The sequence below is a fragment of the Oncorhynchus mykiss genome, chromosome 1, assembly GCF_057628025.1.
Source record: "Oncorhynchus mykiss isolate SJ-2025 chromosome 1, ASM5762802v1, whole genome shotgun sequence".
Lineage (NCBI taxonomy): Eukaryota > Metazoa > Chordata > Actinopteri > Salmoniformes > Salmonidae > Oncorhynchus > Oncorhynchus mykiss.
In genome coordinates this window covers 68,497,445-68,512,142 of record NC_143022.1, presented here as the reverse complement: position 1 = coordinate 68,512,142, position 14,698 = coordinate 68,497,445, and the positions used below count along the sequence as shown (strand labels likewise).

Below are 14,698 nucleotides of genomic sequence, written 5' to 3'. Positions count from 1 at the left end.
GAAAACGTTTTGCCAGTCTCCACAAGGAAAAATGCTATTTTAGGCTTATAGGGTTGCAATTAGGGTCAGGGAAATAGGACTTTCAATGGGAATCAATTGTTTGGCCACCACAAGGAAAGTAAATCAAGCGTGTGTGTTTTTGTATAGTATTAGTGTTGATGCTTTTTGGTGTTACAAGAGTTTGTGCTGTTCCCAGTTTGAGGTGGAGAATGCTGCTCTTAGAGAGACCAACATTCAGCAGGAGGCTCAGATCCAGGAGATACAGAAACAGATGCAGGGTAAGGACCACAGGAAAGACACACACACACACACACACCCAAGTCCCCTGGCTAGACATTTTAAAGTCTCCGTTTCATGTATGTGTTCCAGCCCTGGAGCAAAAGCGAGGAGTTGGTGTCCAGTCTAAGCCCGGGGAAGCCCAGCGTCTCAGCAGCCTGACGTTTGGCTGTTTCCAGGTACGAGGGAAGAACCCCCAGGTCCTAACAGGCCCCGAGCCCGTCCAGAGGACCCTCAGAACCCAGCCCGAGGCCGAAGGGGGGAACAACACTGGTCAGTCCCTACCTCCTCATATCTACTGGATGACCACCACTGATAATTTCTATGACTCAATGTCGTACTACAGATGTAGGATCTTCATTTGAGCCTGTTTTCTACAGCAGGAAAATTATCCTGCAGCAACAGGAAATGTGAATTATAATTCATGGAGATTTTTGTAGGTGTTGATACATTGTTTGTTAAGGCAAATCATGTCTGACATTTAAGTGGAAATTACAAAGTTTAAAAACCTTTTTAAACTTTGAATATACTACACGTTTGCATTTCCTGCTCCACAGGACAATTCTTAGCATCAGAAGACTGATCAAATTAAGATCCTACATCGTATGTTCTTCACTTCTGGTCCAGGAGAACCACTAGTCCAGTGTATAGGTGAATTTATTGTTCCATTTTATGATACAAGTATCAAACTTGGTACATTAATACTAGATATCTTAAGGAACATTTTAAAGATTGAGGCTGTCTGGGAAGCCTGTCAGTCAATCAGGGTGGCCATTTTAATAAAATGACTGCCATGTGGATTTCCTGGTAGAAGAAAATATGGTAATATCATGCCAAACTAATGTTATCTACCAACTAAAAAAAACACAGATAATATAGACAATTCTGATTGTGACCTTAATTGTGACCGTTTTACAGGCTCCTAACCAATTGTGCTATTTTGTGTGTTTTTTTGGCATTGTTTGTAACTTATTTTTTACTTCTTTTGTACATAATGTTGATGCTCTTATGACCGAAAAGAGCTTCTGGATATCCGAACAGCAATTACTCACCTCGAACTGGACGAAGGTATTTTCTATAATGAGTCGGACGCAAAGGATATAATGGCCTTAATCCCCGTCATTCACATGAAGGAAATAAAGGGGGCGGAGATGAGAATTTTTTGGGCGAGTGGGTAACCCACCTCTACCGTCCGTTCTATTGCTAGCACAGACTAGAATATGGCATTGAGGAATACACCACCTCAGTCACCGGCTTCATCAATAAATGCATCGACGACGTCGTCCCCACAGTGACCGTACGTACATATCCCAACCAGAAGCCAACATTCACAAGGCTGCGTGTTCCTGCACTCCCTGTTCACCAATGACTGCGTGGCCAAGCACGACTCCAACACCATCATTAAGTTTGCTGACGACACAACGGTGGTAGGCCTGATCACCGACAACAATGAGACAGCCTATAGGGAGGAGGTAAGAGACCTGGCAGTGTGGTGGCAGGACAAGAACCTTTCCCTCAACGTGAGCAAGACAAATGAGATGATCGTGGACTACAGGAAAAGGAGGGCCGAACAGCCCCCTTCACATCGCCAGGGCTGTAGTGGAGGGGGTTCAGAGTTTCAAGTTCCTTGGTGGCCACATCACCAACAAACTATCATGGTTAAACACATCAAGAAAGTCATGAAGAGGGCATGACAACACCTTTTCCCCCTCAGGAGACTTGATTTGTCATGAATCTCCAGATCCTCAGAAGGTTCTACAGCTGCACCATCGAGAGCATCCTGACCAGTCGCATCTCCGCCTGGTATGGCAACTGCTCGAGTATCCGACCATAAGGCACTACAGAGGGTAGTGCATACGGCCCAGTACATCACTGGGGCCAAGCTTCCTGCCATCCAGGACCTATATAGTAGGTTGTGTCAGAAAAAGGCCCAAAAAATTGTCAACGATTCCAGTCACCCAAGTCATAGACTGTTCTCTAATGCTACCCCACAGCAAGCGATACCGGTGCGTCAAGTCTAGGTTCAATAGGCTCCTTAACAGCTTCTACCCCCAAGCCACAAGACTGCTGAACAATGAATCAAAGGGCCACCTGGACTATTTGCAATTACACTCTGCTGCTACTCGCTGTTTATTATCTATGCATAGTCACTTTACCCCATATTGTTATTTTATTGTGGTACTTTTTTTGTTTTTGTTCCAGCACAGATTTTGTCCATATTTATTAAATTACTTGTGGTTGAACATGGTAAAGTTGCATTTGTGTGTGGATCTGCAACAAAGGAGAGACCTTGTAAGCAGGTTGCATAACGTAAAGGTGATGAGGATGAATCCAATATATCTCAAATAAGGAAATTACACGACCTCTTAATGTTATAACTTAACTAAAATAGACATGGAAAATAGGAAACAAACGTACTCTTAACTTGGACGCACACAACTGGAAAGAAACCTGAGGAATGGCTTGACAGGATTTAAATACCAACTGAAGGTGAATGAGCCTATCAGGGCAGGCCTGATAATTAGTGACAGGTGTGTGGCATTGAGAGAGAGTCAACAGGAGAAATTGACTTGGTTGATCAAGTTCATCTCAGTAGTATGCTGCTCCACTCAGGGCTTGTGTACAGCTGCCAACCAGCTGCATTTGGTCGTATTGGAAAAGATTCACAAAGCCATATCTCCATAAAACTCTACTCATCAAACTGGATGTAGTCTGTCACAGTGCCATCCGTTATGTCACCGAAGCCTCATTTACTACCCACCACTGCGACCTGTATGCTCTCGTTGGCTGGCCGTCACTACATATTCGTCGCCAAACCCACTGGCTCCAGGTCATCTATAAGTCTTTTCTAGGTAAAGCCCCGACTTATCTTAGCTCACTGGTCACCCAGCAACATCTGTAGCACACGCTCCAGCAGGTATATTTCACTGGTCATTCCCAAAGCCAACACTTCCTTCGGCCGACCTTTCCTTTCAGTTCTCTGCTGCCAATGACTGGAACGAATTGCAAAAATCACTGAAGCTGGACTCTTATTTCTCCCTCTCTAACTTTAAGCATCAGCTGTCGCAGCAGCTTTTCAATGGCTGTGTACAGGTACAGTGAATCTGTAAATAGCACACCATACTACCTCACCCCCATATTGTTATTTATCCTATTGCTCTTTTTCACCCCAGTATCTCTACTTGCACATCATCATCTGCACATCTATCACTCCAGTGTTAATGCTAAATTGTAATTATTTTGCCTCTATGGCCTATTTATTTCCTTACCTCCCGAATCTTCTACATTTGCACACACTGTACATAGATTTTTCTATTGTATTATTGACTGTACGTTTGTTTATGTGTAACTCTGTGTTGTTTTTTTGTCGCACTGCTTCGCTTTATCTTGGCCAGGTCGACGTTGTAAATGAGAACTTGTTCTCAACTGGCTTACCTGGTTAAATAAAGGTGGAAAAATAATAATAATAATATTTGGTTCCTAAAGCCCAATGATGGCTTAAAATGTTTGAGGGGGTCTGGAAAACACAATAAAATGGCCCAAAGATGCCATATATACATATCCTTTATTTATTTTGTTGAAAAGTAGTGAACATGTGGTTTTCATGGATAGTTCCAATAGTTTACAGGTTAACACTCTAAAAGTAATATTTGAAATCTACTAAATCTACTGAATGCAATGATGTATAATATGATATTTTGTTTTGTGTACATTTTAAGTAATTTGACTGGAAACCTGCCCTGTACACGTCAATAAAATCCCATAGGAATGCATTATGTCCAGCTGAGAGACAGGTCACTTTCACAAAGTGAGTCAACTACTACATAAAGATGTATAGTGCCATTGCAGATTGAATCATCTATTATACTCTGAAAGACCCCATTTCCAAAATGACCACCAGCCAGCTACTTTGGTTCTAGTTGGACAGGATTCACATGGCCATATCGAATAAATGATTGGTACATATACAGCCCAATGATTGCTTAAAATGTTTGAGGTGGAGTGGAGAACACAATAAAATGAACCAAGTGTCCCTTATGTATGTTTTCTTTAAACGTATCCAGAAATGTGGTGGAAATTGAGAGGATCAAATTTCAGCATTCTCCTAATGATAAAAAAAAAAATGTGTGATATCTGAGGATTAGAATGATATATGTATATACAGTGGGGCAAAAAAGTGTTTAGTCAGCCACCAATTGTGCAAGTTCTCCCACTTAAAACGATGAGAGGCCTGTAATTTTCATCATATGTACACTTCAACTATGACACACAAAATGAGAAAAAAAATGCAGATAATCACAGTGTTGGATTTTTTTTAATGAATTTATTTGCAGATTATGGTGGAAAATAAGTATTTGGTCAATAACAAAAGTTTATCTCAATACTTTGTTATATACCCTTTGTTGGCAATGACAGAGGTCAAACGTTTTCTGTAAGTCTTCACAAGGTTTTCACACACTGTTGCTGGTATTTTGGCCCATTCCTCCATGCAGATCTCCTCTAGAGCAGTGATGTTTTGGGGCTGTTGCTGGGCAACACGGACTTTCAACTCCCTCCAAAGATTTTCTATGGGGTTGAGATTTGGAGACTGGCTAAGCCACTCCAGGACCTTGAAATGCTTTTTACGAAGCCACTCCTTCGTTGCCCGGGCGGTGTGTTTGGGATCATTGTCATGCTGAAAGACCCAGCCACGTTTCATCTTCAATGCCCTTGCTGATGGAAGGAGGTTTTCACTCAAAATATCATGATACATGGCCCCATTCATTCTTTCCTTTACACGGATCAGTCGTCCTGGTCCCTTTGCAGAAAAACAGCCCCAAATCATGATGTTTCCACCCCCATGCTTCACAGTAGGTATGGTGTTCTTTGGATGCAACTCAGCATTCTTTGTCCTCCAAACACGAGTTGAGTTTTTACCAAAAAGTTATATTTTGGTTTCATCTGACCAAATGACATTCTCCCAATCTTCTTCTGGATCATACAAATGCTCTCTAGCAAACTTCAGACGGGCCTGGACATGTACTGGCTTAAGCAGGGGGACACGTCTGGCACTGCAGGATTTGAGTCCCTGGCAGTGTAGTGTGTTACTGATGGTAGGCTTTGTTACTTTGGTCCCAGCTCTCTGCAGGTCATTCACTAGGTCCCCCTGTGTGGTTCTGGGATTTTTGCTCACCGTTCTTGTGATCATTTTGACCCCACGGGGTGAGATCTTGCGTGGAGCCCCAGATCGAGGGAGATTATCAGTGGTCTTGTATGTCTTCCATTTCCTAATATTTGCTCCCACAGTTGATTTCTTCAAACCTATTGCAGATTCAGTCTTCCCAGTCTGGTGCAGATCTACAATTTTGTTTCTGGTGTCCTTTGACAGCTCTTTGGTCTTGGCCATAGTGGAGTTTGGAGTGTGGCTGTTTGAGGTTGTGGACAGGTGTCTTTTATACTGATAACAAGTTCAAACAGGTGCCATTAATACAGGTAACGAGTGGAGGAAAGAGGAGCCTCTTAAAGAAGAAGTTACAGGTTTGTGAGAGCCAGAAATCTTGCTTGTTTGTTATTGACCAAATACGTATTTTCTACCATAATTTGCAAATAAATTCATAAAAAATCCTACAATGTGATTTTCTGGATTTTTTTTTCTTATTTTGTGTGTCATAGTTGAAGTGTACCTATGATGAAAATTACAGGCCTCGCTCATCTTTTTAAGTGGGAGAACTTGCACAATTGGTGGCTTACTAAATACTTTTTTGCCCCACTGTATATATAATTTGTACCAAAACAGTGCTTGTATGATAAGTAATGGTAGCCTTAGTATCGTGTCCCATACATTCCATTCAAAAAGTTCTATTAGAATGGCTTCATGTCAAAAGTTTGGGCACACCTACTCATTCAAGGTTTTTTCTTTATTTTATACTATTTTCTACATTGTACAGTTGAAGTCGGAACTTTACATACACCTTAGCCAAGTACATTTAAACTCAGTTTTCACAATTCCTGACATTCATTCCTTGTAATCATTCGCTGCCTTAGGTCAGTTAGGATCACCACTGTATTTTAAGAATGTGAAATGTCAGAATAATCATGGAGAGAATGATTTATTTCAGCTTTTATTTCTTTCATCGCATTCCCAGTGGGTCAGAAGTGTACATACACTCAATTAGTATTTGGTAGCATTGCCTTTAACTTGTTTAACTTGGGTCAAACGTTTCGGGTAGCCTTCCACAAGCTTCCCACAATAAGTTTGTTGAATTTTGGCCCATTCCTCCTGACAGAGCTGGTGTAACTGAGTCAGGTTTGTAGGCCTTTTTGCTCGCACATGCTTTTTCAGTTCTGCCCACAAATTTTCTATAGGATTGAGGTCAGGGCTTTCTGATGGCCACTCCAATACCTTGACTGTTGTCCTTAAGCCATTTTTCCACAACTTTGGAAGTATGCTTGGGGTCATTGTCCATTTGGAAGACCCATTTGCGACCAAGCTTTAACTTCCTGACTGATGTCTTGAGATGTTGCTTCAATATATCCACATAATTTTCCGTCCTCATGATGCAATCTATTTTGTGAAGTGCACCAGTCCCTCCTGCAGCAAAGCACCACACAACATGATGCTGCCACCCCCATGCTTCACGGTTGGGATGCTGTTCTTCAGCTTGCAAGCCTCCCCCTTTTTCCTCCAAACATAACGATTGTCATTATGGTCAAACAGTTCTATTTTTGTTTCATCAGACCAGAGAACATTTCCCCAAAAAGTATGATCTTTGTCCCCATGTGCAGTTGCAAACCGTAGTCTGTTTTTTTATGGTGGTTTTGGAGCAGTGGCTTCTTCCTTGCTGAGCGACCTTTCAGGTTATGTCGATATTGGACTCGTTTTACTGTGGATATAGATACTTTTATACCTGTTTCCTCCAGCATCTTCACAAGGTCCTTTGCTGTTGTTCTGGAATTGATTTGCACTTTTCGCACCAAAGTACGTTCATCTCTAGGAGACAGAACGCGTCTTCTTCCTGCGTGGTCCCATGGTGTTTATACTTGCATACTTTTGTTTGTACAGATTAAAGTCGTAACTTTAGGCGTTTGGAAATTGCTCCGAAGGATGAACCAGATTTGTGGAGGTCTACAAAAAACAATTCTGAGGTCTTGGCTGATTTCTTTTGATTTTCCTATGATGTCAAGCAAAGAGGCACTGAGTTTGAAGGTAGGCCTTGAAACACATCCACAGGTACATCTCAAATTGACTCAAATTATGTCAATTAGCCTAACAGAAGCTTCTAAAGCCATGACATAATTTTCTGGAATTTTCTAAGCTGTTTAAAGGCACAGTCAACTTAGTGTATGTAAACGTCTGACCCACTGGAATTGTGATACAGTGAATTATAAGTGAAACACTCTGTCTGTAAACAATTGTTGGAAAAATGACTTGTGTAATGCACAAAGTAGATGTCCTAACCAACTTGCCAAATCTATAGTTTGTTAACAAGAAATTTGTGGAATGGTTGAAAACGAGTTTTAATGACTCCAACCTAAGTGTATGTAAACTTCCGACTTCAACTGTAGAATAATAGTGAAGACATCAAAACTATGAAATAACACATATGGAATTCTGTAGTAACCAAAGCTGACATCAAGGAAAGGATGGCTACTTTGAAGAATCTCAAATATAAAATATATTTGATTTGTTTAACAAATGTTTTGGTTACTACATTATTCCATGTGTGTTATTTCATAGTTTTGTGCTAACACACCTTATGAAGCTTAACTAATCATAATTCAAAAGCCTGCACAGCATCGTCTGTGGGTCCCCAGTACCAGGGTTGAAGAACATTGATTTGGTATGTTATTTGGTACATGATATTGACATGGAGTGTGTTTGTTTACTTTGACAGATAACGGCACTAACCAGACATCATACTCCTCCGGGGCAGAGAGTGGAGGCCACAGAGCAGCGGATGCTACCTCAGAGGAGGAGTCTGAGAGTGTGTGTGAGAGCGCAGGAGGGCCAGAGTTTCGCTGTGTGTCCTCTGTGCTCACCAATGCTGCTTCAGAGGGCGAGGGTGGACGTTTCAGTGAGGGAGGGGGGTGTCCTCTGAAGTACAGCCGTCCCGGCAGCGATACCTACCTCACGGCGTCCGATGACAGCAGCTCTCTGTTCGATGATGACATGGAGCGTACTAAGCGCCCCCACTTCCACCTGCCGGGGTCCGGGGAGGGGGGTCTGGCGGAGAAGGACGGGGTCAGGGAAAGGAAGCTTGAGGACTGCTCCTCGGACGAACTCAACAAACGCTTCCAGTCCCAGAGACTAGACTCTTCGTCCTCCTCCAGTGACCCCTCCAACACCCCTAGCCCCATCCTCACCCCCACCCTCACCCCCAAGCGCCCCACCTCCACCCAGGACTCCAGGGACCTCCCTGCCTCCCCCAAGCAGCCCCGCCTGCGGACGACCGCTGGATTTGGAGTGATGAGCGTGGCCCTGGCCAAGAGACACCTGAGCCAGCCGCCAATCAGCACGGAGGCGGCTCATGGACGGACACGCAATGCCATCAGCATGCTCCGCCCCCTTAGGCCCCAGGAGACCGACCTGGATCAGGAACAGGAGGTCAGCATGGAGACAAGTAGAGACACTCCACCTCAGCCAGCCACCAAGCCAACCTTGAGCACCTCACCAGCCTCATTCGCCACAGACGAAGAGGAGCCCCCAGAGAACCCAGACCCCCCTCCCACGGTGCCAGGGAGCAAACCACCAACACCCCCTCTACACAGATTCCCCTCCTGGGTGAGCACTAAGTTCTATCTACCTTTTATTGTACATACTTTGAGTGTTTTATGCTTTGCTTGTGTTGACTGTTACTTTAGGAAAGCCGGATATATGCAGTGGCTAAGTCTGGCATCAGGCTGTCAGAGACCTCATGTACAGACCAGACAAGCAAAGGTGAGCGAGAGAAGACGAAATTACTGGGTCAGTACCGTTCTGCCATTGGCCCTGTGTTTTGTAGAAGGCTCTGTGATTGGCTGATTGAACTGTCATTTCTGTTCCAGACCCCTCCCTCCAGTCCTCGTACCCTGCTTTTGTGCTCTACACATCCCTCATCTATAAGAACATGACCACGCCTGTTTACACTACGCTGAAGGGGGTAGGTGTGTGCATGTGTACGTGTGTACGTGTGAGTGTGCAAATATACTGTGTGTGTGTGTGTCACCCACAGAAGTCCTGCTTTTAATGTGACCCTCTAGTGTGTGTGTGTGTGTGTGTGTGTGTGTGTGTGTGTGTGTCAAGCTGATGGTGTGTATTACCTTCTCTAGAAAGCCACTCTGCTGAGTACTAGTCCATTCTCAGAGTCGTGCAGCTCAGAGTCGTCGTCCAGCTCAGAGGAGTCGTCCAGCTCAGAAGTAGAGGAAGCATCTAAATGTAGCTCACACCCCTCTAGATCCGGCTCCCGCAAGAACAGCAACCCCGGCAGCCCCCGCTCCCTCAAGAGAGGTACTGCGCGCACACACACAGACTCTTCATAAATACAGACACACACGGTCAGACACCTCACACACATACACACTCACACACACACTACAAGAAAACTCACACAAGAGTACGCATCTCACATTGCTTCATATTAAAACCAAATCCATACGTGTTTATTACCATGTTCTCATGACTGTTTGTGTTGTCCCTGCTTGTCCAGCAGTGTCCATGTCGTCCATGACATCAGAGAGTGACTATGCCATTCCTCCTGATGCCTACTCTACTGACACAGAGTGTTCTGAGCCAGAGCAGAAACTGCCCAAGACCTGCTCCAGCACCCGCGACAACGGCAAGAGTGTAAGAACATTGTCTTTTTGTTGAGCACAAGCCACGTTTCTCTATATCTATAGCTAGGTTTCCATCCAACTGGCGACAGATTTGATTTGATTTGATTTGATTTTCATTCCAATATTCTAAAATCTGCATGATACAATACGCCACCAGAGGGGCGTTTCCATCAAACTGACTCGTTGCGGATAAAAAGGCGCTGCGTGATGACGTACTGCACATAAAAAACACTTTAGCAGTTATGTTCCCATGTATGTACCGAATTAAAAAATCTAAGTTATATGTGTTTCCATTGCATTTTCAACTCTACCGATGGTTTTGTCTCATTAACTGTTCCAATAATACAGCGAACTTGCCCAATCTGGTTTTGGCGCACGCTCTCTTGATAAGAGTTTGCTGATAACGTGGACAGGTTATATGATGAAATTGTGGATAATCATTTTATTTGATAATTGGCAACCAAGCACCGATCATCATGTCACCAGCAAATCAAATAATAGCCTACCCTCGATATTTAGCCTATTGAAGATTTGTATGATCAACTATAGTTAATCACCATGTGAAGTCCATAACTTTTTTTCATCTGCTGATAAACTTTTCATGCATTTCCACGTCATGGTGGTAGGCCGACTCCTTGTGGCGGGCCGACACATTGGTGCAGCTAGCTTCCGGGTTAAGCGAGCGGGTGTTAAGAAGCGCGACTTGGCGGGTCATGTTTCGGAGGACGCATGACTCGACCTTCGCCTCTCCCGAGCCCGTTGGGGAGTTAGAGCGATGAGAAATTGGGGAGAAAATATTTTTTTCTATAATAAATAGATATGGGCCTCCCGGGTGGCGCAGTGGTTAAGGGCGCTGTACTGCAGCGCCAGCTGTGCCATCAGAGTCCCTGGGTTCGCGCCCAGGCTCTGTCGTAACCGGCCGCGACCGGGAGGTCCGTGGGGCGACGCACAATTGGCCTAGCGTCGTCCGAGTTAGGGAGGGATTGGTCGGTAGGGATCTCCTTGTCTCATCGCGCACCAGCGACTCCTGTGGCGGGCCGGGCGCAGTGCACGCTAGCCAAGGTTGCCAGGTGCACGGTGTAGCCTCCGACACATTGGTGCGGCTGGCTTCCGGGTTGAATGCGCGCTGTGTTAAGAAGCAGTACGGCTGGTTGGGTTGTGTATCGGAGGACGCATGACATTCAGCCTTCGTCTCTCCCGAGCCCGTACGGGAGTTGTAGCAATGAGACAAGATAGTAGTACAACAATTGGATACCACGAAATTGGGTAAAATTAAAAAAATTATAATAATAGATATGTAAATAAGTTGTATTTTATATATATATATATATATATATATATATATATATATATATATATATATATATATAAAGTATTCAGACCCTTTGCTATGAGACCTGAAATTGAGCTCAGGTGCATCCTGTTTCCATTGATCATCCTTGAGATGTTTCTACAACTTGATTGGAGTCCACCTGTGGTAAATTCAATTGATTGGACATGATTTGGAAAGGCACACACCTGTCTATATAAGGTCACACAGTTTACAGTGCATGTCAGAGAAAAGCCATGAGGTCGAAGGAATTGTCCGTAGAGCTCCGAGACAGGATTGTTTCGAGGCACAGATCTGTGTGACATTAGTGCTAGTAATAACTTGGACCCAGGCGCAGAGAAACACAGCAGGCAGAGGTAAGGGTTCCACCACGGGCAGCTGAACATCGACGGAAGACCCGAATGAGTCCTGGGTACAAAATGTCCCGGGCCAGAACCCAGGAACGTTCCTCAGGCCCGTAACCCTCCCAGTCCACGAGATACTGAGTCCCTCGCCGGAACTGACGACTGGAGAGGATGCTTCGCACCGTATAGGCTGGCTGTCCCACTATCATGCGAGGCGGAGGTGGAGGCCGAATGGCTGGAACCAGAGGAATGAACATCACAGGCTTAAGTCTGGAGATGTGGAAATTAGGATGAACCCTCATGGACCTGGGAAGACGATAGACCACTGGATTGATGCGCCGTAGAACCTTGAATGGCCCAACGTACCAGAGAATCAACTTCCACGCGTAGAGGCAGATCCCTAGTAGACAACCAGACCATCTGGCCTGAACGGAGGAGGGGACTCAGGCGGCGATGACGGTTGGCCTGTCGTTGAACCCGAGCTGAGGACCTCAGGAGCGCTGACGAGCCCTCTTCCATGTCCAGCGGCAACGAGAGATGAGTCGTGATCTGGAAACAAGGGGGGCTGGTAACCGTATAACACCTGGAATGGTGACAGGCCAGTGGAGGAACACTAGAGAGTGTTGTAAGCATTCTCCACCCAGGGAAGGTGCTGACTCCAAGTGGGGGGGGTTGGCGGACACACAGCATTGTAAGGTGTTCTCCAGATCCTGGTTCACCCACTGAGTTTGACTGTTGGACTGAGGGTGATAACCCAAGGACATACTGGCTGATTACCCCAGAAGAGTACAGAATGCCCTCCAAAGTCTGGAGGCAAACTGGGGCCCCGGTCGAAGACTATGTCCAGAGGAAGTCCGTGGAGGCGGAAATAATGCTGAATGGCAAATGGAAGCTTAGGCAGCGGAATTAAATGTGCCGCCTTGGAAAAGCGGTCCACAATGACCAGGATGGCCGTGTGTCCCTCTGAGGATGGAAGGCCCGTGATGAAATCCATAGAGAGATGGGACCAGGGTCGAGAAGGTGTTGGCAGTGGATGAAGAAGCCCCAGAAACTGCTGACGAGAAGTCCTGTACCGGGCGCATGTCGGACAGGCAGCCACAAAGGTCTGAGTGTCTGCCTCCGCCGAGGGCCACCAAAACCTCCTCCTCAAAAACTCTAGCATTCGCTGCCCTCCCGGATGAGAGGTGAAACGCGACGAGTGAACTGAAGTTCCTTGGACCGTGCCCCAAGAGGAACAGAAAAGTCTGTTAGGTGGACAGCCGTCTGGAACTGCCTCCTACCCTGCTCCTCCCTCACTACAGTCTCTATACACCAGGACACTGGCGCGAGGATTAGCAACCTGGGAATGAGGGATTCAAGCGGCCAATCCTCACTGGAACTGGCGAGAAAGGGCATTCGGCTTCACGTTCTTAGACCCCGGACGGTATGATAACATGAATCTGAACCAAGTGAAGAAGAGAGCACAATGAGCCTGTCGGTGGTTGAGGCGTTTAGCCTCCTGGATGTAGGCCAGGTTCTTGTGGTCAGTCCAAACCGTAAAGGGATGTTCCAAACCCTCCAACCAGTGTCGCCATTCCTCCAAAGCCAGTTTGACCGCAAGAAGCTCCCGATTAACGACATCATAGTTCCTCTCCGCTGGAGTGAGATGCCTGGAGAAGAAGGCACAGGGATGAAGCTTGGTCTTTCACCGAGCGCTGAAACAGAACTTCCCCCCCACGCCAACATCAGAGGCATCCACCTCTACCACGAAGGAGAGAGAAGGATCTGCAAGAACGAGAATGGGTGCAGGAAGAAAACAACGTTTCAGGTCCTGGAATGCCTTCTCAGCAGCAGGGTCCAGCATATATGCCCAGCCGAGCCCTTGTTGAGCATTGTCAATGACGCTGCCACAACACTTAAGTTTCTCACAAATATCTGGTAGAAATTAGCGAAACCCAAAAAACGCTGAACTTCCTTGACCGTGCTGGGTCACGGCCAGTTGACCACCGCTCCTACCTCTTTGGAGTCCATTAGTACACAGCCCTGAGACACGATATACCCAAGGAAGGAGATCTGAGGAACGTGAAACTCACACGTTTTGGCCTTCATGAACAGATGATGAGCGAGGAGTCTTTGAAGAACCTGCCGGACATGTTGGACGTGTTCAACCATGGACTTGGAGAAGATGAGGATGTCATCCAGGAACACAAACACGAACTGGTGAAGGAAGTCGTGATGCACATCATTGTCCAGGGCCTGGAAAACGGCTGGAGCATTAGTAAGTCCAAACGGCATGACCCGGTACTCATTATGTCCATTAGGAGTGTCTTCCACTGTCTTCCACTGTCTTCCACTCTTCTCTGTCTGATGCACACCAGATTGTATGCGTTCTGTAAATCCGATTTAGACAAAACCGTAACTCCCTGGAGCCTCTTAAAAGCTGATGACATAAATGGAAGGGGATAACGGTTCTTGATGGTAATATTATTTAAACCCCGGTAATCAATACAGGGACGTAATCCCCCATCCTTCTTCCCAACAAAGAAAAAACCAGCTCCTGCAGGTGAAGTGGACAGCTGAATAAAATCAGCTGCCAGCGCCTCCTCAATATAACTGTTCATGGCTGCAGTCTCTGGACCTGAGAGAGAATACAGCCCTCTCTGAGGAGTGGTGGCGGACAGGAGGTAGATGTCACAATTGTAGGGCCTGTGAGGAGGTAGTTTGCTGGCCCTCTGTTTGCTGAAGACCTGACCCAAATCCCAGTAATCCTGAGGTACGCGGGAAAGATCAAGCATGTCATTCCCAGCCAGAGGAACAGGAGGATTGGAAGTCTCCAGACGAGCAGGACCGGAAAGGTGTGGAGAGAGTTGCTGGCAGGTGAACTGGCATGAAGGATTCCATCCCAGAACTCTTCCCGAAGGCCAGTCAATTTGAAGATTATGGGTGGAAAGCCATGGATGTCCAAGAACCAGGGGAA

At 45.7% G+C, this 14,698-nt stretch overlaps 1 protein-coding gene across 6 annotated transcripts in view; it reads left to right on the top strand.

Annotated features, from left to right (window-relative positions):
- plekhh2 (pleckstrin homology domain containing, family H (with MyTH4 domain) member 2) overlaps positions 1-14,698 on the top strand; it is a 68,609-nt gene that overhangs the window by 39,229 nt on the left and 14,682 nt on the right. For 2 of the 6 annotated variants that reach the window (XR_016496615.1, XM_021608243.3), the window contains exons 6-12: positions 197-278; positions 370-549; positions 8,151-9,037; positions 9,118-9,193; positions 9,301-9,395; positions 9,565-9,742; positions 9,942-10,078. Coding sequence is in view for 4 of the 6 variants with exons in the window: in XM_021608243.3 (XP_021463918.3) it covers positions 197-278; positions 370-549; positions 8,151-9,037; positions 9,118-9,193; positions 9,301-9,395; positions 9,565-9,742; positions 9,942-10,078 (1,635 nt within the window). In the remaining 2 variants the exon portion in view is untranslated. Of the gene's footprint in view, positions 1-196; positions 279-369; positions 550-8,150; positions 9,038-9,117; positions 9,221-9,300; positions 9,396-9,564; positions 9,743-9,941; positions 10,079-14,698 lie in introns of all 6 variants that reach the window. The other 4 variants (XR_016496614.1, XM_090237496.1, XM_021608248.3 and 1 more) reach the window with 3 other exon arrangements.